The sequence below is a fragment of the Pongo abelii genome, chromosome 1 (assembly GCF_028885655.2).
Source record: "Pongo abelii isolate AG06213 chromosome 1, NHGRI_mPonAbe1-v2.0_pri, whole genome shotgun sequence".
Taxonomy (NCBI): domain Eukaryota; kingdom Metazoa; phylum Chordata; class Mammalia; order Primates; family Hominidae; genus Pongo; species Pongo abelii.
In genome coordinates this window covers 74,646,976-74,673,143 of record NC_071985.2, presented here as the reverse complement: position 1 = coordinate 74,673,143, position 26,168 = coordinate 74,646,976, and the positions used below count along the sequence as shown (strand labels likewise).

The 26,168-nt window shown below is 45.1% G+C and overlaps 1 protein-coding gene across 3 annotated transcripts in view; it reads right to left on the bottom strand.

Annotated features, from left to right (window-relative positions):
- Positions 1–5: 5 nt before the first annotated feature.
- The window catches only part of TNR (tenascin R), a 434,051-nt gene continuing 407,888 nt past the window's right edge, over positions 6–26,168 (bottom strand). For all 3 annotated transcript variants that reach the window (XM_024251170.3, XM_054524892.2, XM_024251173.3), the window contains 5 exons: positions 19,496–19,647; positions 17,669–17,765; positions 12,077–12,238; positions 6,358–6,521; positions 6–5,450 (listed from right to left, as the gene is read on the bottom strand). In XM_024251170.3, coding sequence (XP_024106938.1) covers positions 5,331–5,450; positions 6,358–6,521; positions 12,077–12,238; positions 17,669–17,765; positions 19,496–19,647 — 695 coding nt within the window. In that variant the 3' untranslated portion in view covers positions 6–5,330. The remainder of the gene's footprint in view (positions 5,451–6,357; positions 6,522–12,076; positions 12,239–17,668; positions 17,766–19,495; positions 19,648–26,168) is intronic.

Genomic DNA, 26,168 nt, shown 5'->3' with positions numbered 1-26,168 from the left:
AAAGATTGACCTTAAAAAAATAAACAGAATGCTGGAGATGACAAATCAGGCTTGTGACTACTGGTGACGCAAAAGTGAGATCCAGGCAGAACTGGTTGAGCAAAGAAAGAAAGTCCTTCTGCTTCTGGTTTTCGGTGCAGTGACAGGCCTTTGTGCCTTAGTTTCTCCTCAAGTTAAATGCGTGAATGGCAGAAGTTCTGGTGGGAGGCTGGAGGCCAGAATGTGAGAAGCCAATGCTGCTTCCTTTCCCATGGCTGCTCCTGCCTGGTCTCTGAATTTTAGTGTGGCGCCACCGGTAGAAGGCTTGTTTTGAATCTCCAGTGATCCATCAGCTTCTTCTGAATTTTATATTTTTCTTCTTTCCACCTGTTTCTCAAAGCTTGATGAATGTAGAACTGGCATAAACAAATCCAGAGTAGATACAATTAGAAAGGACCAGAGACAGTTTTTCAAATTGGACCTGAATCTACACCAATACATCATCTTAAAGCATATAGCAATTACTTTTCCCTGCTTGCTTTTGAAAGTTTTCATTCGGTCTGTGAGTTCTCATCTGGACTGGTAGTGTCCAAATGCCCCAGTATTGTTGAAGGAAGCTTTATCACATATGTGTAGGATTGGGTTATGGAAGAAGCAAAGGTTTGAGGAGGCATTCAGCTAAACATCTTCAGGAACGTGGTCAAAGAGAGGCTACAGGCACAACCCCAGGGGCCAGCCTGTAACTCAGCTTTCTTTAGACGATAGACCCTCTCTGTCATGGTAACCTGGATGAAAGCAGACCATCAGGGAAGTGAGGCAGAGCTGAATATGCAGCTCCTGGCATCTGGGTGGGAGGCAGACTCCCAGACTTCACACATCTGCCCCATTCCTCTGAGGTCCTGAGACTCCTCCTGCAGCCATGGCAAGTTTGAAGCAAGTGAAAACAAATTATCCCAACTTCTTTGGGATTATTGAAACTGAACTGAATTTTGAATCTTTCAGAGGTTTCTTAATAAAAATTTAAGAGTGGACAGTGAGATGCAAGGAAGGTGGAAAGTGTCCCCCAACCCCATGCCCTACCTCCTTGGAAGAAAAGACATGGAACTAAGAAGTTAGATTGAATAGTATTCTGGTGATAAGAAAGCAAGCAGTAGAATACCATATATCCTGGGCATGTGGTCCCACTTTTCCTGAAATTCTGGGTGGAGGTTACAAAAAAGAAAAAGAAAAAAATGTTTTCATGTCCCAAGGGTATTTGCAAATCCAGGTCACCAGCTAGTCTATTTCAACACCCATAGCTTGGTGTATCTAGTGTTCTTGCACGTTCCACCTTTTCTTCAGAGGAGAGGACAAAGAAGAACTCATAAACTCTTTCCCAACTGATGCTTTTACAAGAGCTATTTGGAAAGATTCCACAATGACTTTTTGTCCCTTAATCTACAGCTCTGCTCTGGGACTGGATTTGAAAAGTAAAAATGTGATTAGGACTGTTTGGTTTGGCATTGAACTCATTGGCAACCATGATTCTTTAGGTCTGGCTTTGAAATATCAGGGTGCTGGTTGGTTCTCAGGTGGAAGGAAGCAGGGCATTAGGAGTCCTACCACTTTCTGAGTAGTAGAGCGGGAGGTTGGTAGGTGAGGGAAGGGTGGATTCAAATATTTGTAGATGTTTGCTTGGCATTTCCTTGCTGCCATATGTTGTTGTTGTTCTTTTACAAATCAATCTCTCATACAAATCAGCTAGCCAGTTTTCCTGAGTCCTGGTTTGGCTCTCCTGGAAACCTGGAGACGTGGCCTTTCTCAACCCCGCTGACGTTTCACACAGGGTTTCAGAAGATGACTGCCACCTTGTGGCCACACGTAGCAAGTCCCTCTCCACCAGTTCACTGTGGTCTCAAGGCCAGCAGTTTTCCATAGCCTTGTCATTCTTGCCACCTCTTCTACACCTGACCCCTTCACCTTCCAGAAATAAGCCTGGTGAATGTGCGTCTGATATGTTGGAAACTACCTTTATATGTTGGGGAAATGCAAGAAAGGGAAACTGCCTGGACCTTGGGTCTAGACAGTGAATCTATTGCAGTCATTGGTGGTGGTTTTGGTTTTGGGTATTAGTACGTAACCTGATGTGTCTGCAGTTAAACAGTCTCTGAGAAGGGTCTACCTCGATTCCTTTTGAGTCCCTTGAGGGAAACTGGTGTGCATAGGGTGGGTGCTTTGCGAGTATTGCTTACTGGATCTACCTTTGGGAAATGCAGTTGTGCTTGGAGGAGCAGGATAAGCAGGAATCAGTGAGGAAAGTTAAGAGCATTGAGTCAAGTTGACCATAGACCTTGGGATGAGAGTGGGGCACAGTGTCTTTTAAACATGGTGAAAACTCATGAGAAAATCACCCTATTAAATAAAAGGAATCTATAAATCCTTTTATAGAGGGTTGAATAAACTGATCTTTGAAGTCTCTTTCTTGCCTCAAAATAAAGCTATGCAATGCCACTGGTACTATTTATAAAAATGTTCCATAGTGTAGAATGGTTTCAATAAATGGAAGATTTTGGTTTCCACTGATGTTTCTTGACTTTCACCTGAATTGACAACACATAATCTTTTTCCATTTCAAATTCCTTGATGAAGTGGGCTGTGCTGGCACCACCCAGGTACCTGGTCTCTGTTTTTATGGACAAAAAGAGTTCAGCCTCTCACTCGGCATGCTCCGTGTGTGTGTGTGTGTGTTTTACTTATGACTCCTGAATCAATCTCTCTCTTTTCTTTCCCTTCCTCCCTCCCCTTCCTTCCTTCCTTCCTTCTTTCCTCATGAAACAGGGAGTCTAGTGAATTTTCATTACCTAAGTGTGCTGTCCCACCATGCCAATTTCTACTCAGGTTTTCAGATCACAGATTAACATCGTTGACTGTCAAAACTGAAAGGGAAATTAGAACTCATTCTAGTCTAATCTCTCATCTGACAGATGAAGAAACTGTGGCCCAGAGAGGTGAAACAACCCAGTCGATGTCACGTAGCTAAGATGACAGCTGTTGGCCTGTACCTCGGCCCTCAAGTTTCCCATGCAATGTGCTTCCTACTATTCATTGTTGCCCCGTCTCTAGGTAAGTCTTCTGTAATTTATATGCTTGTTGAAAGGATCTGTTTCTGTTTTTTCCTCATCCCAGTTTGTTGAAGCCCATGGTGAACTGAGAAATGCAAGTGGCGCCCAGGTTTTACAGGGTATGCCTGTCACATCCACACTGCAGCAGTGAACAAAGCCTAGAAGCCTGCGGCAAGGAGAGTGCCTCCATTCAACGGTGGCTGGCTGCATCCCCATGAGGTCCGAGGCATGATGGTCAGCCCAAGGGACTGTTCATCCTGGTTCTCAAAGCTTGGTAAGAGTGAGGATGTTTCCATTAGAAAATTGCCAACACTCAGGCTCATCCAGTAACTGGTTGGCAAAGGTACACACTGCCCTGGTCAGACAAACATAGGCACTACAGAAAATGGTGCTGGGCCTTGAGGAATGGGAGAGGAAAGGGAGAAGACAGCTCAGGGAACTGGGCATGGATTTGGGCAGATGTTGCGGGGATGGTTGCTGATATTTGATTTGGAGGAGAAATTGAAAGGTCATGGCTTCTAGAGCCTCTAGCTCTCTTGGGCTTAAGAATCAAATCATGCTAGTGAAGACAGTGCATCTCATAAAATGGGAAGTAGGCCCACAGTTATCACCTATTCACCTTTGGATTTCTGGATGTAATTTCCTTTGGCTGTTGTCATTTTTCCTTTCCAAGGCAGAATAATAAAAGAAGATGGAAAGGCGTCTCATGATCTTACCTCATTAGGAAGGTCATTTCTGTTTCCCATAGGACTAAAAAAGAAAAAACAATTCAACCTCTTTCCAGGAGTATCAGTCAGGGGTATAGCTCTCTGGGCATATACCTTCTTCTTCTGACTCTTATTAAGCCACCTACACTAAGGAGGGCTTGGGTGAAGACAGATATGAGGCCTTCGGTTTGCAATTCAGAAAAAAAGAATCTGTGACAAATAGGACCAGAAATGGAGAAAACAGGGCTAGGGAAGATCTGTGTTTCCCATGGAAACTATAATCTCTACGGCAGTACCCTGATTTTGACTTCTTCAGTCCTTTCTTCAATGCCTGACCCAAAAGTGCTAAAAACTACAACCATCTCCCCCTCCTACCTTTGCAGAAAGTGACTGTCTGACCTGAGGGTGGGGGCAGTGGCTGATGACTCACAGGCACATAGCCACTGTGCCACCCAGGGCCAGGAGCAGGCAATGCCTTGGGAACTAGATTCCAAAATGCTGGTTGGGCTTGTGAGGCTCTGGGGTCTAAGACAGGATGGGATTAGGCAAAAGGCTCCATTAGGGCCAGAAAAGAGCCACTGTTCTTGAAAGGTAACAGGACATGTGGCTGGTATAGTAAGAGTGTCAGAAGATGAGAATCTTTGGCCCATTATAAAGGACTTGGGGTTGTAATCAGTGGCTGTATCCTGTAATCCCAGCATTTTGGGAGGCTGAGGTGGGAGGATTGTTCAAGGCCAGGAGTTTGTGACAAGCCTGGACAACACAGTGAGACCCCCAACTCTACAAAAAAATAAAAGAAAAATCAGCCAGGTATGGTGGCTCATGCCTGTGGTCCCAGCTACTCAAGAGGCTGAGATGAGAGGATCACTTAAGCTCAGGAAGTCGAGGCTGTAGTGAGCTGAGATTGCACCACTGCACTCCAGCCTGAGCAAGAGTGAGATACTGTCAAGAAAGAAAGAAAGAAGGGAGGGAAGGAGGGAAGGCAGGAAAGAAGGAAAGGAGGAAGGAAGGAAGGAAGGAAGGAGGGGAAAGAACCTGGGTTGTTGGGATGCAGTATAGTTGATCTGTTTCCTTTTAAGGGGAATTGTTGGCAAACCTCTCTTGCTGAGGCTCTTTTTTTCTGGGCCAATGTGAGAACCTGGCCATGTCAGGCTGTGACAAAATCACATATAGCTGGAAGGCAGAGGACATCTCAGAAGAAGGGTAGAAAAAGGTGTGCGCCTGTCACCATAACAATCTGCACCCCATGACTTGGCTTTGAATTGGCCCTTTAAGAAAACTTCCTACTTCTCCTCCTTGGTGGGAAAGGAGGTGAAGGTTGAGGAGGCCTGGGTAGAAGGGAGAATGGAGACTGAGGGTCAGGCTCCAGGGCAGCAGAAACCAAGAGCAGATGGTAGCCAACGGATTCCTGCTACATCCCTGCTTCCTTCACATACTCTTAATATGTTGCAAAACACATTGCTATTACCCTCCCCCCTTGTTTCATATCATAAAATACAAACAAATGACAGAAAAGATTGGTTGGCTCGCGGCTGCCCACTGCTCAGAACTGTAAGGACTGCCGTTTTCTCCCTGCCATGAGACGGTGGTTGTAGGGGCGCATCTTCATTTCCACAAAGGGGATGGAGAACTCGTGGCCTTTCCAATGGTACCAGTTGATGCCCTGGGCGTGAGAAAGATAAGCATGTCAGGTCATCCCCCACCATGGAACGCCCCACTTCAAAAAAAGGGTAATTATGGGAACAGGGAATCCACAATGTGGGGTTAGCTATTTTCAGCTAACATGAAGCTTCGAGGCCGAGTTCCCAATAAAGCAAAAGAGTCTCTTTCCAGCTTTCTCCTTAAATGTGCCGGTGACCTGGGTCTTTCCAGGGAACATGTTGCAGGTCATTCCTTATTGCCAGCTTTGTTTTTGGCTTCCAGGAGTGGCATGCACCAGTAGATGGTTGTGAAATCCCAACAGGGTGGAAGCATTTGGAAGAGAATAACTGTGTTTGACTGCTCACCCCTAATGGGAGACTTAGGCGGTTTCTACCTAGGGTGACAAACCCTTTTGGTTTGCCTAGAACTGAGGGGTTTCCCTGATGTGGGCTGTTTCAGTGTTAACACTTAGAAAGTCTAGTTGGTCATGCTGGTCTCCCTGTCACCCAGCTCAGCCTATAAACTTGTGGTGTCTGATAGGGAAAGATTGTCCAGTTTACACTGGTATTTTCAATGTCTACCTTCCTGGGACCGTTTTTAGGGTAAAGTTGAGTCTGTGAAGCTGTCCCCAGGACTGATAAACTCTCTTCATGGGATCTTCTGGATAAGGGAATGGAATGGAACTTGACTGGGTATCAAGGGCTTCTCTGGGTAAGTTCTGGCTCCTGGGTCTTTTCCTTTCCTTTCCCTCCTCTGGCTTCTACTCTGTCCTGATCTTATCCCATTGTCTGCATTACTTTTCTCAAGACTCCAAATATTTCTTTTTAAAGGGAAATGAAGGACTCACATGCGCCTTTAAAACATAAAGCTAAGGGAGCACGGATTCCACAGCTGTGGCTCATTCATAGCAGAGGTGGAGCATCGCTTACCTGACTGTGCCTGGACTCTCCGTACTTCCCATTGAGGTTGGTCCGGTGGCAGTTCTTATACCACCACGCTCCCTTGTACGACATGGCACAGTTAGTCACTGCAACATCATTGTCTCTATCCTCTGTGGAGAAAGGGCGTCCTTGATGATAGCTGAGGGAGTCCCCTGCAAAAAAGATACATTCATTAGGCTGTCCCATTTGTCATTGCTTTATCAGGATTTTGTGGACATTTGACCCACTTCCAGCAAACCTGGCTTCCACTTATGGAACCTTTTCATTTCCACCCAGTTTCTCAGCGTGGCTGTACTGAACTCTTACTCCACTTTATCCCTGGGGCCAACCACCTCCATGCTACTCTGTCCAACCCACTTCCTAATCCCTTTGACCACTTTTGCTGAGAATTTTCTCCACTTAGCCCGATCTCATTGCCCACCCCGCCCCCAACCCTCAGCTGTTTCCCCCAGGCCTGCACTGGGACACAGGCCGCTCATGGTTCCTCCTGTCTTCAGAGGAGATGGTGATGAGCCAGGCAGACTTGGGCCATTCTGGGTCACCACGATGCGGCCTCAGGCTGGCTTCTCCCTGGCTCACCAGGCCTGCTCAGATGACCACCCAAGAAACCACATTCCGAACCTGAGGCCACATGGGAAGAGGGGTATCAGCAAATTAGAATTCCCATCCATAAGAAACAGGATGATGAAAAAAAATAACCATGTCAAAGGAGAAGTGCTTGGGACATCTGGGCTGTATCTTGAGGAAGAGCGGACTTCAAGAGGGAGACATAGCCTGTGATTACTGTCACCAAATATTTGATGGGCTACTGAGAAAAAAATTAAATAAATTCTGTGGGGAAGTATGAGGATTAGTAGGTGGAGACGAAGACATTTATGCAGCCAACAGACACATGAAAAAATGCTCATCATCATTGGCCATCAGAGAAATGCAAATCAAAACCACAGTGCGATACCATCTCACACCAGTTAGAATGGCGATCATTAAAAAGTCAGGAAACAACAGATGCTGGAGAGGATGTGGAGAAATAGGAACAATTTTACACTGTTGGTGGGACTAAAAACTAGTTCAACCATTGTGGAAGACAGTGTGGCGATTCCTCAAGGATCTAGAACTAGAAATACCATTTGACCCAGCCATCCCATTACTGAGTATATACTCAAAGGATTATAAATCACGCTGCTATAAAGACACATGCACATGTATGTTTGCATCACTGTTCACAATAGCATAGACTTGGAACCAACCCAAATGTCCATCAGTGATAGACTGGATTAAGAAAATGTGGCACATATACACCATGGAATACTATGCAGCCATAAAAAAGGATGAGTTCATGTCCTTTGTAGGGACATGGATGAAGGTGGAAACCATCATTCTCAGCAAACTATCGCAAGGACAGAAAACCAAACACTGCATGTTCTCACTCATAGGTGGGAATTGAACAATGAGAACACTTGGACACAGGGTGGGGAACATCACACACCAGGGCCTGACGTGGGGTGGGGAGATGGGGGAGGGATAGCATTAGGAGATTTACCTAATGTAAATAACAAGTTAATGGGTGCAGCACACCAGCATGGCACATGTATACATATGTAACAAACCTGCACATTGTGCACATGTACCCTAGAACTTAGAGTATAATAAAAAAAGAGAGGCATATTTAGGCTAAATATACATGGATAAATTACCTAAATATTAGAGGTGTTCACAAGTGGAATAGACTGCTTAAAGAGGTGGTGAGATTTCTATTCTGAGGGGCAAACAGGCTGCGTGTTCTCTTTTGGGGATATTGTGCAGGGGGCTCAGGTAAATTGTGTATTTAAGGTGAGGGATAAGACTGTAATTAAATTATAACAGTTGATAAAACTTTTAGCAGGATCAGGATTTGTGGCTAGGGATGTTGTGAAGGGGGCTCATGCTATTTATTGAATGAAAGAGGTCTTGGGTGCTTTTGAGCTTGCATTAAGTGAGGAAAGACCTATTCTAATTCTGTGGCTTCTGAGTCCAGGCTCACAGTGGCTACTCAATGCCTCCGATGCCTCCCACCACAACTTAACTCTCAGGAGGTTGATCTTTATTTTATAGGGAAGGCTGATGCCCTCATAGGGGAGGCCCTAACTCAACATGTCATGATCTTCATTCCGTCTTCTTTGTCTTCCCCTTCCAGTCTCCAGGGACTCAGATTTTTATGCCCATCTAGAGTTAACCCCACCATCTGCAATTCACTCTTTCCCATCTCTTCCGGATCCTGGAAAAGTTAAAACATATTGCTTACTTTTTCCTTTTTCTTTTCTTTTTATTATTTATTTATTTTTTGTGTGTGAGACAATCTCACTCTGTTGCCCAGACTGGAGTGCAATGGCACAATCTTGGTTCACTGCAATGTCTGCCTCCCAGGTTCAAGCGATTCTCCTGCCTCAGCCTCCCAAGTAGCTGGGATTACAGGCATGCACCACCACACCTAGCTAATTTTTGTATTTTCTGTAGAGACGAGGTTTCACTATGCTGGCCAGGATGATCTTGATCTCCTGACCTCATGATCCGCCTGCCTCGGCCTCCCAAAGTGCTGGGATTACAGGTGTGAGCCAGGCCCTTTTACTTTTATTTTTTTTTTTTTTAATTTTCACCTCCTCTCATCCTAAGTTACATTTATATCTTTTGTCTTAAAAATTCTTAGATTAATCCTGCTCCTTAATGATTATTTCTTTCACTGTCAGTTCCTTGATTTTGTGGTCTCCACCCACATCCTATCTTCTCACTCCCTGCGTCTCCCTCTGTTATCTAGAATTTGTCTTCATTATTCCCCTGGAGCAGTTCTCTCCAGCTTCCACTCTGAGGCTGCCTTCCACTGTTGCAGATTGCTCCCAATGTTGGTCTTTACATCCTCCCAAAGCCTGGCTCCCCTTCCCATTTCTGCCTCATATAGCCACCTCATGTGTTTAACACATTAGGTCCTGGTTTCTGTCTCTCAAACCACTGTTCAGATTTATAATACCTTTTCCTTAATTTCCAACATTAGTCAAGACTCCTATTGTCTCCTATTAGGTCTGATGCAGCAGCCATCAGCCGCTCTACGTTCTTCTCTCGGACTTACTTTATCCTGTTTGTGGCTGTCACAGGGATCTTCCTAAACCCCACTTCTATTTTTCTTCTTGGGACCTACAATGGCCCTCCACTGCTACCATGTTAAGACCGAATTCCTCTGCCCCTTGGTTTTCCAGCTTCTGGATCTGGCTCTACCCGCCTCACCAATCTTCTCTATTCCTCCTGAATTTACACTTTGCCCTGCTCTGCCAGTCCCTTCACAGCCTCCCCTCCTCCACAGCATCTGCTCCTTCTGTAACTTCCAGGGTTTGTTTTCCTTACCATGGGGATCCCAGTCGAATGCAGCTGCCTTTATGATGCCATCCTCCACCACCCAGACTCCTCTTCCACGAACACCCCTTAAACTAGAAATGAGATGCCAGGTGCGGTGGCTCATGCCTGTAATCCCAGCACTTTGGCAGGCCGAGGTGGGTGGATCACCAAGGACAGGAGTTTGAGACCAGCCTGGCCAGCATGGCAAAACCCCGTCTCTACTAAAAATACAAAAATTAGCTGGGCATGGTGGCGTGTGCCTGTAATCCCAGCTACTCAGGAGGCTGAGGCAGGAGAATTGCTTGAACCCAGGAGGCGGAGGTTGCAGTGAGCCAAGATCACGCCACTGCACACCAGCCTGGGTGAAAGAGTGAGACTCTATCTCAAAAACACAAAAACAAAAACAGAAAAAAACCAGAAGTGAGTACCATTGATTGCGTGATGAGTTACTTCCTGTTTCTTTTTAAAACTAGACATTTAGTTTTTGTAAAGGCCATGTTTTATGCTTCTTTTGAGTCCCCACAACTTGCACAATAAACTTTTAGGAGCTGCTCAGCAACCTCTGATTGATAACTTAATTTGGAATTTTCAGTTCTGATCCAAGTAGCGTCCTAGAGACTTGAATGTTTGCAGCCTTGGGAAATGGGGAGCAGGAGAAAAGGCTGAACTTGGATCGGAGGCCCTGGAGATGGGTTGATTCAGAAGGCCACTACTAAAGATAAGGTCCAGGGGAATTGGGCGATATTAAATGCCAGAAGAGAGGGGATGGGATCTTCCTTCCCAGAAACTTTCTGATCTAGAAAGAACAACCATTGTGTGGTGTTGCCGAGAGGGGATGGCAGCCTAAGGAAGCCTAGCTTTTCATCTTTTGAAGAAGATGAACTGAATATTCGAGATGAGAGATAAGACCCTAATTAGCTGATGATGAACAGCCAAACTGTTGGCAGGATCTGCCTCTGAGACATGAGAATAGCATGCAGTCCAACTGTTCTGGCCTCCATAGGCCCCGAAGCAAGACAGAGCTGGAACAGAGGGAGCAAAGGCCAGGCCCAAGCAAAGCAGATGAAAGCACAGGCGGATGAAGAGGAGGGAGGGAGGGGGTGCTGTAGGGAAGCTGGAGGGCTGGCTTCTTTTCCTGTAGGAGAAATCGGAATGGCTTTTCTACAGGCACAATTCTAATCTTGGAAGTGAATAGCATCAGGTGATTTTTAAAATGATTTAGTCTGGCATCTTGTTTAATATGCTCCATTTCAATGGCTATTTTATGCCCACAGTGTGTCAAATTGGGCCTTTTGTTGCGGGCACTTCAGGCTGATCTCATTGCTCTTGGAAATGATCTCAGAGGTGAGCATAATAAAGGAAAGCATGTCTTCTCTTTGGAGTATCTGGCTAAGAAGAGAAATAATTGAACAGATGCAGTAACTGGAAGGACAACACCTTAATGCTCTTCTTAATTTCAAGAGTCATAAAAATGTCGTTAAAATTATACACCAGCATTTAACCCTAAAATTGGTGTTAATGAAAGGGCCAATAATGCCAAGTATCAAACATTAGAATATTTGAAAAAGCAGTTTTTATGAAATGTGTTATAATAGAACACGGGAAACAGATTGGCAAAGCCCAAGAAGCAGACTGGATGTTACGTTCTGAAAAAACTACTAATGCAACCAAGCTTGATGGGTGGTTGTTCTGCTTGGTAGAAATGCTGTAAAAATCTACACAGAAAACCTGACTGTCTATGTGGTTCTTGCGGAGGAATGAAAAGAAACATGGCAAATGAGGAACAGGTAAGTGGCATCGTTTGCTCCTTGACCAGGCGTTAGCATGACCGCCGATGGCCAGGGTGGGGTGTTGGGAGCATCTCAGAGACGGGCAACATCTGTATGATTTGCACTAATTCAAAGATGGTTTTCCTGGATGTCATTGCATGGGAGATTTCTAGCCAGACAGTAGGTGATTCCGCTCTCACTGCATAAGAGCCCATAGTGACTAATCTAGACAAAGAAAACAATCTTTCATCTTCACATTGCATCTTTTTTAAACCTTAAAAGTACATTCACTCCACTGATTTTTTTCTGACTACTCAGTGAAGTAGGGCAGGTATCCTTATTACGATTTTCCAGATGATGAAACTGAAGTCCTGCAAAGTTGCTTTTAGGTGAGTGGTCAGGGAGAGCTGGGACCAGTGCCAGTGGTTCCCAGTGGCATGGCCCTTCTCCCTGTCTAGCAACGAATGCAGGAACTCTGTGGGTGCTGCTGCTTCCTGAGGCAGTTTATGCCTAGAGTCTGGGGGCTCTTGTCCCACGCCCACTGCCCTTGGGGTCTGCCCAGGAGCCATAGGTACCTGCAGTGCCGTTGTAGCTTCCTATGCGGAGTTTGTACAAGTTTCTGCTGTCCTCGACAGAGAACCTGTCGTAGGAGGCAAAGGCGGCCTCCTGGCCATCTCGCATGTCCACGCGCAGCTCATAGCGGCCCTGGGATGTGATCCTGTGTATGTTGTCCAGCCCTGTGGAGAAGAGCAGAAAATGCACTGAGACTGGCCCCCAGCAGCTTTGGAAAATGGGAGGGAAATGCGTCTGTGGCCTCAAAACATGTTACAGGGAAGAGGAGGGGACTCCAGATTGCTTTTGCTCTTGGTGCTTCACAGGTTGTTATCAAATGGACCCTGCTAGACTCTGAATTTCTTCCTGCAAAGAGGACAGTCCAGGTCTGCTGATGGGTTTCCAACACAGGAAACTCAGGGGTTCTAATACCTCCTCTTGACCCAGTAACTGACGAGCCCTGAGCCTCAGGATTCCTGGCCCTGTCCCCTCTCACCTCCTCTGACAAACCATGGTACTAGAAGAAAATTACAAGAGGTATTACATGGGTATGAGTCTTTGGGCATGAGTGATCGAAAGCAAGAGGTGAAAACATTGATTAGAGGAGTTCAGAGCATCTGGAACATCTTAACATCTCCTAGTAGCATCTAGGAAGGGCTCTGTTGACCTTTCCTTACACTGCCTCTCCTGCCCTCAGCCTAGGCTTCCTGGGGCTCCATAGCCAGGTCATAGAATATTATTCTCTGCCTCCTGACTCCAGTCCTTTCTCTCTAATCTGCCTGCTACATTTGCACGGCTACCTTTCCACTGGCCTTTTCGGCCAGTTACCCTCATTCATCTGCTTCCTCCTTTGCCTCTAACCTTCCCAGGCCTTGGTCTAATATACTCTTGTAAGGTGCAAACCTTTGTAAGTCCCCAGGTTAGGCAGAGTCCAGATCCCCCTTGGTGATATTTTCTTTTTGTTTCTTTCTTTCTTTTTCTTTCTTTCTTTCTTTCTTTCTTTCTTTCTTTCTTTCTTTCTTTCTTTCTTTCTTTCTTTCTTTCCTTCCTTCCTTCCTTCCTTCTTTCTTTCTTTCTTTCCTTTCTTTCCTTCCTTCTTTCTTTTTTTCTTTCTCTCTCTCTTTCTTTCTTTCTTTCTTTGTTTCCTCCCTCCCTCCCTCCTTCCCTTCCTTCCTTCCTTCCTTTCTTTCCTTCGACGGAGTCTCTCTCTGTTGCCCAGGCTGGAGTGCAGTGGCATGATCTTGGCTCACTGCAAGCGCCACTTCCCGGGTTCACACCGTTACTCCTGCCTCAACCTCCCAAGTAGCTGGGACTACAGGCACCCGCCACCATGCCCAGCTCATTTTTTGTATTTTTAGTAAAGATGGGGTTTCACTGTGTTAGCTAGGATGATCTCGATCTCCTGACCTCGTGATCCGCCTGCCTCAGCCTCTCAAAGCGCTGGGATTACAGGTGTGAGCCACCATGCCTGGCCGATATTTTCTTATATACATTTTCTTGCCTGCTTGTCATGATTAGCCATGCCCTGGGACTCTCCAATTTTGATCTACCTGCCCAAACTTTGAACTATTCATCTTGTGTTGCTGGTAATTTCTGTGAATTCTAATTTTTGTCTGCTTACTGAACTAGAGTCCCCTTGCTTTGCTGTGACATCTGATATCTACTTGAGTATGCTGTGATTTAGAATCAAACAATTGCAGAGACTGAAGGGAATTTAGTGGTTACTCAGGCCAGTGTCTTTGTTTTGCGGAAGAGGAAGCTAAAGTCCAAGAGAGGTGAAATGATTGGCCTGAAGGTCATCCAGATCTTTTGGCTTTCCTGTCCCTTTTGAGACTTAGAGCTTTACCTTGATTATAAGTCAAAGGCGGTTTGACTGCTGTTTGCTGTCGGCTGAGTTGCTGACCCACAACTCACCCTAGACTTGTGCTTGTGTAGATGTAGTAGATGCTGATGTTGTTCTGCCAGGATGTCTTTAATTGGCAGATAGATCCATCCCAAGCTGCTACAAGTGTTGGCTGTTAGCAACTTGCAGCTGCCTTCTTGGAAAATTGCCCTTGAGCAAATGGGAGTCACTTCATCCTGGAAGCTAAGCTCTCTCCCACCATGCCTTGGAGCAGACCTCCATCAGTGACTGATGTGGAGGGGTACAAAAGCTTGGCCTCCTTGCCTAAGTGGTGACCAGCTCTGAGGATCAATTCATGCTCCCAAGCTTCCCTAGGGATCACACTGAAGTGAGTCTCCAGCAAAAACCACATTTTTGCAGTTTTCTCTGCCCTATTTTGGTTCCCCTATTCCCTTCTCCCCAGTGAAGTCCCCCAGTAAGTCACTTGAACAAGAATCCCTGTTTCGATCTCTGCTTCTAGAGAACCCCATATAGTACATAAACTATGGGTCACAGTGTTATCCCCAACTTGAGTATTGCTCCCAAAGTACACCACACCAGGCCTAGCCTCTTCAAGAGCCCTCCCTGTCTCCCTCTTACCTACATCATCAAGTGAAGACTTCTCTTTCCGATTTTTAAGTTCCCTACTGTGCCTCTATTCAACCCATTCACCTCATTGTTTTCTTTCCCTCACTGGGGATGGGTTTCCTCCCTGGCCTAAGTTTGCAGTTGTCAGAAGAATTCCTGCCTTGCCTCCTTTTCATCCCTTTCCTTCCTCCATTCTTCTGACTGACTCATCCCTCAATGCCTTCTCCAGGAAGCTGGTCTCTTCCTTCTTTGAATATCTGTGGCCTTATTTTCAGAGACTCTTAGGTTAGAACAGTGTTACCCAGTGTGGATGGCATCTCTGATGACATGAGATATATAAGGCACTAAATAACCTTGAATAATGGGAAGAAAGGTATTTCCAAATTTAATCTCAGTCTTTTGTAATAGATGAAGGAGATACCTTAACCCTGATCCTAACCTTCACTCACAGTCTCAGTTTTGTTCTAGTATTTTAGTGGTTTGTTTAGCATGAAACCATGAAACACTTCCTAATCTCCATTTTTAATACCACCACCACTGCCAGCAACAACAGGCTTGGAGTCCCTGTATTTAACTGTCATTTAATGCTATTAATAGTTTTCTTTTAATTGCATTTATTTTTGCGGCTTTTTTATTTATGGCACATGATAACTAGGTTTCTATTTTTGGCAATGCTATAACGTTTCTTTTAAAAATAGACTTAATTAAAGAGTAATCTATAGAAATTTTAAGCACATGATAGTTTACGTATTTCAGAAAATATGACACAAATTGTGAAAGCGGTATACAGCAGCTCAGCTTTGGGAAACATGAGTCCTGTCTGCTTATGGATGTATTGATTCATGGGTATTACACTTGTCTCCCAAGTTGCTTGCTGATGCTTTCAAGGTAAGAATATTTTTCAATTTGTTTGACTTTTATGTCAATGTTTTTGTATGGCATTTACCTTATATTTTTATTGTCTATATCAGCAAACACAAATCTGTGGATTTAATATGCATTCAATTAATTCTTATCATTGATTGATTTATAGATTATCTACATTTTAGGTACCTACTATCTCTCAGGCACTGTCATAGGTATATAGGTAACGGGGTTAGAAGATAAATATAAGGTGGTCCCAGCCCTCAATGAAGCTCACATAGCAGAGACAGACAGGAAGTAAAATGGACACTATGATCTGTGCCACAAAAGAAGGAGTGGCCACTTCTCCCACAGGCAATAGGGGAGAAAACTGGTGAGGACTGGCTCTGTGGAGGAGAAGGTGCTTAGCTGTGTCTCTGAATATACACAGATGGCACTCACCACACAAGGCATGTGGGGAAAGGAGGACAGTTGGCTAGGAGTGCTCCTGGCAGAGGAAGCATCGGGGGTTGTGCATGTGTGGAGTTTAGTGTTGGAGAGGAGCGGGGGGAAGAGCAGGTGAGGTACTTAGGGTGTAGAGGAGGCTTCAGAGGCAGGTGAGAGAGGGCCTGTACTTTGGCTAAGGCATTGGGCCTTCTCCTGGTGGTAATGTGGAGTCATTGAAAAGTTTTACAAAGGGGATTAGCCATCACCCATATTTGGGGTGTGAGGAAGATCATTATAGTGGCCATGAACCCACCTTTGCAAAGATCATGACAGTGACAGAAGTCTAACATGGCTGATTCCTTGCTTCTGGCCTCACTGGCTGGCTGCCCTTCTCACTCATTTCTGGGCATAGGCCAAGCTAACCATGGGAGAAATTTAGTTTATAGTTTAATTTTAAAGCAAGGATGATAATAGTCCCTCCCTAAAACTGCTCCCCTCATTTTCAGGGACTGAAACTACCTTTGTAAGACTAATGAAAGGCCAAGAGATTACGATTACGGGAGGGACTTGAGTTCTGCTAAAATGTAGGCATAGTTTCTATAATCCCTTACTGCTCAGAGTCATGTGGCCAGAGATTTGTGACTTTCCCAGTTGCTCCTAGAGATAACAGCACTATTGCAGATTGGTCTTTTGAGATGTTTTTCAGACTTTTGCATTCAGGCAACCAAGTGACCCCATCTGGACCAGTGACACATGACTCAACTGGGCCTGCGACCCCTACCCAGATGCAGACTCAGGGCACGAGGACCATTTTCCACACTCCTATGATTTTATCCCCAACCAATTGGCAGCACCCATTCCCTAGCCCCCTGCCCACCAAATTGTCCATAAAAACCCTAGCTTCTGAGTTTTTGGAGAGATTGATTTGAGTAATAACTCCAGTCCTTCTACTTGGTGGCCTTGTGTTAATTAAACTCTTTCTTTATTGCAATAATGCTGTCTCAGAGAATTGGGTTTATCTGTGCAAAAGGCAAGAAGAACCTGTTGGGTGATTATAGCCATGTGGACAATGGGGTGGTCCTAGAGGCAGAGAGGCCAGTAAGAAGCTTGTTATCTAGGCATCCAGGAGAAGAAGATGAGATGAGATAGTGGCAGGGAAGACAGAGAGGAGACCGCAAATATGGAACTTGATAATTAATCTTTTTCTCTACCTCCCTTTATCCATCACTATGAAAATCTAACTAAGGGGGGACACAGGTCATAATAAATGGACCACTTTCCAGAACTTGGCACCACCACCATCTGCCTGGCTTGGATGTGTGTTTACCATCTCACACCAGTTTGGTTCTCGATCTATATTTCCTGCCGGTGTCAGACCTCTAGGAAATTTCCAGTCACCTCTAATGCCACTTTCATTTTTTCCCTTTTCCTTCCCAGGTCAGGTAATAACATTCTCCAAGGAACTAAGCAGAGTGGCTGGCCTCATTTCTCCCCTGACCTGCAGGCTGGCTGGCTGGTTGACTTGCTTCTGGGAAATGGCAGCCTTTTGCTCCCTGTGCCCCTCCCCGACCAGGCAGCTCACTCCCTTTGTAGTAGCCTCATGTCAAAGTCCATCAGAATAAAAAAACTATTAATGAGGATGGGAAGAGACAGAGAAAAGAGGAAAACACCACAGTAAGATAAAAACAGATCAATAGTGAAGCTAAATAGAGCAAGAGGTTCTGAAAGCAATTCAGGAGCTGTTAGCTTCTCAACAAACACAGGGTTTCTGATAATCTCAGATGGACACAAGAAGGAGAGAGATGGACAAAAAGCCAGAGAAGCACATCAAGGGAAAGCAATAAGGAGGCTTTACCCAGCCAGAACTCATCCTCCAGGTTCCCGAAGCCAACACGGTAATCAGCCCATTTCCGGAAAAAATCAGTTTGGCCATTCTGCCGCCTCTGGAATACCTATGAAGGAAAGAAAAAAAAAAAAAAAAAAAAAACAAAACCAAAAACAAAACCCAAAGAGATGCTAAGGAAAATAAACTGTGATAAGTAAAATTGATATAACTGGGTTTTATATCTGCAATGACAAAGATGTCCAAAGAAGGAACATTTCAGAGCAGAGCTCAGTATTTGCACAGCAGTTTTTGTAGGAGACACTCAGAGCACTTCTCTTGAAGTGTAGGGGCCCCTGATGAATAGGCTCCAGTGTGATGTTGACACTAATTTGCACCCCTGCAATGTAGAAAAGACTCAGGATACATATCAAGCCCTAAATATCAGGGGAAATAGGCTTGGCTCTCAAATGAATCTTTTGCACTACAGAGTGCAGTAGAAAGCATTTCTCACCAAAAGAACAGGACCAACTTCAAATCAGCTAGTAACTGTCATTGTCCTATTGCAGGCAAAGCAATATTGCATATCATTCACTTTCTGAGCTGTTTAAGTGCTTATTTTATTTAACCTCCAATATATCAGCCTTGGCTTCAATTTCCAATTACATTTTAAGAAGGAGGCACAAATATGTCAGCAACATAAAAGAAAATGTCTCCCAAGAGTAGCTGTTATGAGCACATCACCATTCAAAACCTAACCATTTTGCACCAGGAAACATCCAGCACCGTTAGCAGAGTGAGAGAGGGAATCCGAAGAAGGGTGGAGGGGCTGGTTTTCCATCCTAAAGCGATTCAGCTAATGTTGGGCTGCTTTAGGGCCAGGTGGTGGGAACTCCCGGCTGCTCTGGCAGGCTTGCATTAAGGAGGCTGCCCTTATTTTCCATCACTCTGTATTGCCCTTTCAGGCATGGGAGGAGGGCGGTGACAGGAAACAGTGTCTCTCTTTTCCTGACCAGTGGTGCTCCCTGAAGGCTGTGTCAGCTCTGGGGAAGAACCAGGGAGACCCTGGGAAGAATGGGGAAGGGGAGTCAGCTATCCATGTTTGGGCCCTCATCTGTTTTCCCAACTGCAATCCTCAATCGGAGGCTTCTGATCATCTCTCTGTTGCGGTGATGACCTCCTCATACAGAAATACTTCTCCTCAACTGCCTTTTTTGTTTGTTTGTTTGTTTTGTTTTTTGAGTCTTACTCATTCTGTCACCCAGGCTACAATGCAGTGGCATGATCTCTTCTCACTACAACCTCCACCTCCCGGGTTCAAGTGATTCCCCTGCCTCAGCCTCCTGAGAAGCTGGGACTGCAGGCATGCGCCACCATGCCCGGCTAATTTTTGTATTTTTAGTAGAGATACAGGGTTTTGCCATGTTGGCCAGGCTGGTCTCGAACTCCTGGCCTCAAGTCATCCACCCGCCTTGGCCTCCCAAAGTGCCGGGATTACAGGAATGAGCCACTCTGCCCAGCACCTCCACTGCTTTATTATAGACGCATTTCTCAGCAGGCAAGATCCTTGGGCCCAACAGAGCCGCGATTACCTTTCTCCAGCACCCTCCTGCTTAACTGTCCTTTCCTCCTCATCCTTCTGTGAGGACAGATATAGTTATTCCTTTCCCTGCCTGGCCAGACATATGACTGGACTGCTGAACGTGGGCCTTGAGGGCAATGAGGAGCCCCAAGATGGACATGTGGGGGGTGATAAAGGGATGACCAGAAGGATGGTGAAGTTGGCTTGGCAGGTGCTGAGCTAGGTAGACTAGAACACTGAGGATGCTTCTGTGCAAGGAGAGCACAGATTGTACTTACAATCCAGCCGCCCCCGTCGGTGGTCATATCACAGTACACTTGTAATTTCTGGCTCAGCTCCCCATTGAGGAAGATGAGGTAAACCCCGCTCAAAGTGTCTCCATTCATCAAATGCTGGGCACAGTCTTGGGGATGAGGGAACACCCGGCCCCCTGCAAGGAAAATAGACAATGTCCAGAAAGGATTCTTTCTCTCACAGTGCACAAGAGCTCCTTGGATTATAGAAGGTCTTAGCAGGCCTCCTGGTACATCATCAACAGCTGTAAGAAATCCTCAATGGAGCTCAAGGTGTGGGTGTGGGGACTTGGCATCATCTTGGATTTCCCTTCCACAACTGTTGTTAGACTTATCAGACAACATACAATTTCATGGGATCTGAGAACTAAAGGGCTGGGTTCATGGTCTAGCTCCACCAGTTACTTATTTATATGACTTTAAGTAAATCAGTTGGGCATCAGTTTTCTTATCAGTAAAATGGGGATAATAAAAATCTCCCCCTTGAAGGGCAAAGATGTGTTAATGCAGGTAGTGACTGGTTACTCAGGCAACGATTACAGATACATGGGCCAAAATAAATCACTGCAGACTCCACCTTTCGAAAGAATGAGAGGCATCTGAGCAAAGCTTTCTGTCATCTTTACAGTAGCCGTTAAGGAATGCCCAAACAAGCTCGACATTAGCAAGAAGATGAATTATCTATTCCTTGTACAAAATAATATCCTGATTGGACTAAACAATCAAGTAGCCATGTTTTACAGTTCAGTTTAAGGAGAGGGCAGGGGAAGTAAATTGCAGCTCATCTTTCAGAGACAACAGCCCAATTTGTAGAACAATATCTAATTAGCTGAAAGAGGAGCTTAAATCCTATGTCTTGAAGAGCTTAGCTTCAGGGCAAATTTTAACGCTGAGCAGGCATGCCAAGAAGCAGAAAGCCCACCGGGGGAGCTTTTCTGAACTGCAGGAGCTGCTAAAGCAAGCTAAAGGCAGAGCTTGCTGTGTGGGTAAGGGTGGTTTGGGTGCTCTGTAAACAGAATGATCTTCTGGGTTAACGAAGAGCATGCTGCGATTGATCTAGTTCTGCATCCTTGAACTGTTGCAGTCAGGAAGAGAGGCTGGGGAGGGACCGCACGTGTCAGTTACTGCAGTATCCCCTAGTGGCAGAACCGGTGCACTACAGGTGTGACATAGGGCCCGCTGGTGGGTCAGAGTAAGTGACAGCACAACGCTACCCAAGGATGGCAACATAGCAACCTCACCGAAAGCCCTGATCACCTCAGACCCCATCATAGATCACCAGTGAAGCCTGTGTCAGGAAGAGGTGGTTAGAGTCGGTTTATGGAAGGCCCCCCTGGAGATGTGTTAACTGCCCCCGCACCAAGACTGCCCTTCAACTTGCTGCCACACACCCGTCGAGGGCGCACCCACCTAACGTAGTTTAGAACAAAGGCATTGACTACTGCAGGCATGGTTATACCAGGGAATGACAATATATTTCTATAGAACCTGTCCTTTACCAAGTGTTTTTATTTCCATTTAATTCTTGCAAGAAACTTGAGAGGACAGCAGATTGGTATAGATACACTTATTTTACAGAGAAGGAAACTGCATTCAGAAAGATTACATGACTCAGATTGCTGGAACTCACATTTTCAGATGGCTTAACTGCTGTTTGCACTCTACTAAAGCAGGAAATATAATGCATGATTGAATTTACTGAAGATAGAAATCTATGCATACAGCAAAGGATTAATTAATACCTGCATTTATCTTACAAGCAAAAAAACCCCAAAGATTAAAGATCTCAAAAATTTCTATGTTCAAATCAAATATCTATACCCTCTCAAACTGATTTCCTTAATAGCTGCAGAAAAGCTAACTGTCATCTGCAGTGTGTCCTAGAACTCTTCACAGTTCCTGATGCCACCTACCCCTAGAGGCTACAGTTACATTTCAGGAGACAGGTGTGAGCTGTCTCTGTCTCCTCTCCCTGCTGATTTGGGAGCACTGCTATTATTTCCTGGTTTCCTGGTCATTCTTGACCTGGCCTCTGGAACAACCAGCCTGTCTGCCTTTCTTTCTCCCCTTTCATCTCACTGAGTTTCTCATTTCAGAAGATCAGCAATTAGTGCCCTTGGTCTTTAGCTTACTCCTAAGGTATGCACTAATAGCCCTTTTTCCTGAAGAAAGGTTTCTTCATGCAATAAACTCAGCTTCTTGAAGGAGTCAGAACACCAAATTTCTTGCCAATATCCAATGTATCCCCAACAAAACATCTCCCCACAAATCTCAAAATGACAGTCTCGTACAAATACACATATAACTCTAAACATCAGAATGGGGAAAGAAAAGATCTCATGCAGGCTTCTTCATATTGATAATGTAGATTGATTTAATATTTATATTACAGATACTTTTTAAAGGCTCAAACATATTAGTTGCTTTAAAGCTAGACCTACAGACAAATACAGTAAACTGAGATGACTTAGACAGGGGAGTTTTGAATACCTGAATGGCTATCATATAAAATTGTGATTCATTTTTTAAAGTTAGAAAAATAAGAATAAAATTATCTTAAGAAAAAAGTGTTTTCTAAGGGGTGCCAAACACTGGATGGGATAAACATCCCAGATTACACCCTGGGAGAGGAAGGACCATGCTTTCTTCCTTCCAGGCCCACAATGAGCTGGTTAGTGGGGTGGGGGAGGGTACTCCCCAGATGTGCATGAGGCAATGATGCATGGTTGCTGGGTGCGCTTGCCTTCCCTTTGACAAATTGCAAGGCCGTTTGGTTGTTCACAGATTACATTTGCTGTGATTTAGTCTGTGGCATTAATGTAAAGACAACAAGCATTTTGCTCACACAGACTATCAAGAGCAGCAACCTGGGATTTTCACATCTTCGGAACTTGGAGAAGACCCCACGTTTACAGCAAAACCATTCCTTTTCAACACGCTCCAGCCTGCAACTCTAGTCCTTGTCCAAAATATTATTCCTTTTTTTTCAGACAAAAGAAGGCAGAGGCTCACTAATGGTTCTCAGACTGGGACCTTATTAAAATTCAGATTCCTGGTTTCCATAGCAGATTCACTGAATCAATATCAGGGGATGGCGCAGGGAATCAGTGTTTTACCGAAGCTTCTCAGACAAGTCTGAAGACCAGCTAGATTTGAACCTGCTCTTTGTCTGGCACATTTTCCTCTTCTCTAGAGGCCAAGAAGTGGAACTGGTAAACTAAGCAATGCCTCAGAGGAGCCCTGTGGTCTGTGTTCTCTGCCCAGATCCTTGTGGCTGGGTGGATGAATACTGTAGATTGAATCTCTGTCTCTCTCTCTCTCCCACTTGCCCTCTTTGCTCCTCTTTCCCTTTCCCAGTAGGTATGTCTTGAGTGGGCTGGTTCCAAGAATTGGATTGAGTGCGATAGGAAGGAGAGGGGATGAGAGATTGCATTTAGCCTGGAGTCTAAGCTTTGTGTTCTAGTTTTTATTGTTTTGTTCTGCTTTGGGGGTTATTGGACTTTGCTTAGCTAATAATAAAGAACACACTGGTTCCTGTTCTGCTGTATTCAGTGTGAATGTACTGGGGCTTTATACATTTTAGGAGACTGTCAGGGCAAATTTCAGGCACTCCTAGCTCTCTGGATGTCACACCATTTAATAGTATCAGAAACTTGCCTCTAACCCCAACATATATCAGCTCAGTAATTTTTCCCAAAGGAAAATCTTAAGACCAAGAGCAAAACTGGAAGGTTTTTCTTCCTTTTGGTGCAATAACTGGAGCCTAGACTGATGGAGAATCTTTTAATTTTTATTTTTTTTTAGCACAGGCTGTGGTGATTACTAAGTTAACAGAAAAACCACAAGTGCTTGGTACACTGAAATGTCTCATAGTTAAGTGTTTCTAGATGTAATTGTGAGATCAACAGGACCATGGTGTTCACCAGAAGAATTGCTCCGAAATTGGTTTATTTTGGCAAGTGGAGGCTGAATGCTGAGTAGAGTGGAGCAAGCTACGTGACACGCAGTGCAGTCGAGGGACCACCGCTGCTGGGACAGACTTTCTCTGTCCTGGCCCTGCCCTTTACTTGTTTCGGATTCTTGGGTGTTCCTTTAAAATGATCAGCTTTAATGGCCCTGGCAAGTGTCTTTCCACTTTTCTGGCCTCAGCATCAGGACTGAAGCCACAATGTCAGCATTTGTCTCTGAAAACAGCCTCAGCAGGTTTCTCTGTAAGCGCAGAACACAGTGTTGCGCCATAGAAGTGCAGGCGGCCACCTCTGGCTATCAACACTTAGATTTGCTTTTTCCCAGAAGCTTGTTTGTGGTTGACTCTCCCTTGTTAGAATCAATGGCCCACATCTGCAGAGTAGCTGGCGAGACTGTCAGGGGCAGCCTAAGTCTGCCAACAGGGCAAGGTTACCTGCTCAGCTCACATGGGATGAGCCACTTGGTCTTCTCACAGCGTCTTCCAGTATATTTACCTGCTCACACTCTTACTAACTCAAATGTATAACAGAGTGTCTGTTGGGTTCTAAATACTGGGCTAAAAGACGGGAATATAAAGAAGGAAAAGACACAGTCACAACCTTTCAGGCTGCTCATGCTGTGGTGGGAGAAACAAATATAACTTTGAGATCTAAGTGCTCTGGGAAAGAGATAAACATTGTGGGCTGGCAAAACCTGGATGTGGGTGTGCAATGATGCCTGGCTGGCAAGGACAGGGTGAGAAGTGGGGACCCGGGATAGGGCAAGGGGTGACAACTGCTAATCAGAAAGTTACTTTAGGAACTGACCTAAATGCTGGCCACAGATCGGTGGAGAAGGGTGTTCCAGACCTGTGCAAAAGTACGGCCCCTTTGAGAAGTTGAAGGTTTAGCCGGAGACAGAGCAAGAATCGGGTGGGATGGAGGAGAGAGAGCGCTGGGGAGGTAAGCAGGGATGGGATCATGTCATTTATGGAGGCAATTGGAGGAAGAGTCTTTTGGTGGACTTTAAGCTCAACTTGTTAGAAATAACATTCTCAGTGCAGTGTGGAGAATGAATTAGATGGGGGTGAGCCTGGAGGCAGGACTCCATTCAGGATATAGTAGTGGGAACCCAGGAAGAGAGTGACAATAGCCTTTAAGGAAGTAATAGAGTGAGTGGAGAATTAACTGAACAAGACAGCTTTGATGTGTTCACCCTCAACAGAGTTCCAGAAGAAGGTCCCCAGGCTCTGCAGACCACCTGCCTTCTGCCCAAGGGCAAGTGCAACAGACATCTAAGACATCGAAATCTTCCCTTCACAGGTCAGCTAAAGGCATCCTAGTACTAGAGGAATGTTCTGACATCATTTCTCTTATTATTCCTTTGATCCACTTATATCAGAAGACCCAATTTCATGGCAGATTAGGTCGATCACAGACTGGCAGTTGCCAGCCTGGCCCCTCTCTGTGGCTCTTGATTCAACATGGCAAGGGAGGGCTGGGTCCTGATGACACTTCCTACTGGTTTCCCTGCTGCCATTCTGGTCCCACCTGCATTCATTCTCCACACTTTAGCCAGAGTGACCTTTTTATTGCGTGAATGTGATCTGATTTCATCCTATCTTTTACTTGCCCAAAACCCTTCAATGGCTTATTTATTGCAATTAGAATAAAATCCAGAATCCCTACCATGGCCTACAAAGGCCTGTACACTCCGTCTCTGTCCTGCACTCCTCCCCGCTTTCACTATTCTTCAGCCTCATTGCCTTTCTTGTAACAGATGGAAAAGGCCAAACTTACTCCTCCCTCAGGGTGTAGTAATTACTCCTCCTTAGGCCTGGAATGCTCTTCTTTGTGGATTCACTCTCATTATTCAAGTCTTGGCTCACAGGTCTCAGTTAAAGAGATGCCTGTTCTGACCACCCTAGTTGAGACCAGGCTCTGGGATCGGTGGAGGAAGTGGCAAGTGATAATCAAGAAAGACTTCCTACTATAGGTGCTGTCCTAGAAGTCAGCTCTTTACACTGTCCCTATTCTATTACTCTGTTTATTTATTTACTTAGTTTTTGGTCAATTCCCATTGCCCCGTCCCCTGGAATGTAAGTTCCATGACAGTATAATCATCTGGCTCTTACCTTATTCATCACTCAGCACTTAGAGCAGTGTCTGACCTAAAGTAGGTGCTCAATCAGTATTTGTTAAATGTATGATGCCATGTGAGCACTATATCCTATCCCTCCCCTATGGTTATGAAAAGGAAAATTAAAATTAGATTTTCTGAAAACATTTGGGACAACACAATTTAAAATAGGCCAGAGCAAGTTCTGTATATAGCAATATGTAAGGTTCTGCTGTAACATTCACAATGTCACCTTCAACCCATGGTGTTACTGGAAGGCAGGCCTCGAGTACAGTATGTCCAGGTTTTTGGCGTTTTTGAACAAAGAATTGGACAAAACGCACAAACAAAGTAACACAGGAATGAAACACAGGAATGAAGCAGAGAAAGCAGGGATTTACTAAAGCAAGAAAGCACTCCACAAGGTGAGAGTGCGCCTGGGCAAGTGGCTCAAGGGCCTGGTTACAAAGTTTCCTGGGTTTTAAGTACTCCTTTTGAGATCTCTATCGGCTACCCCTTATCTGAATGAAGGCTTTGGTTTGTGGCTAATTAAAGGCTGGGGTGAATTGAGTGCAGATGAAGGGATGGCCGG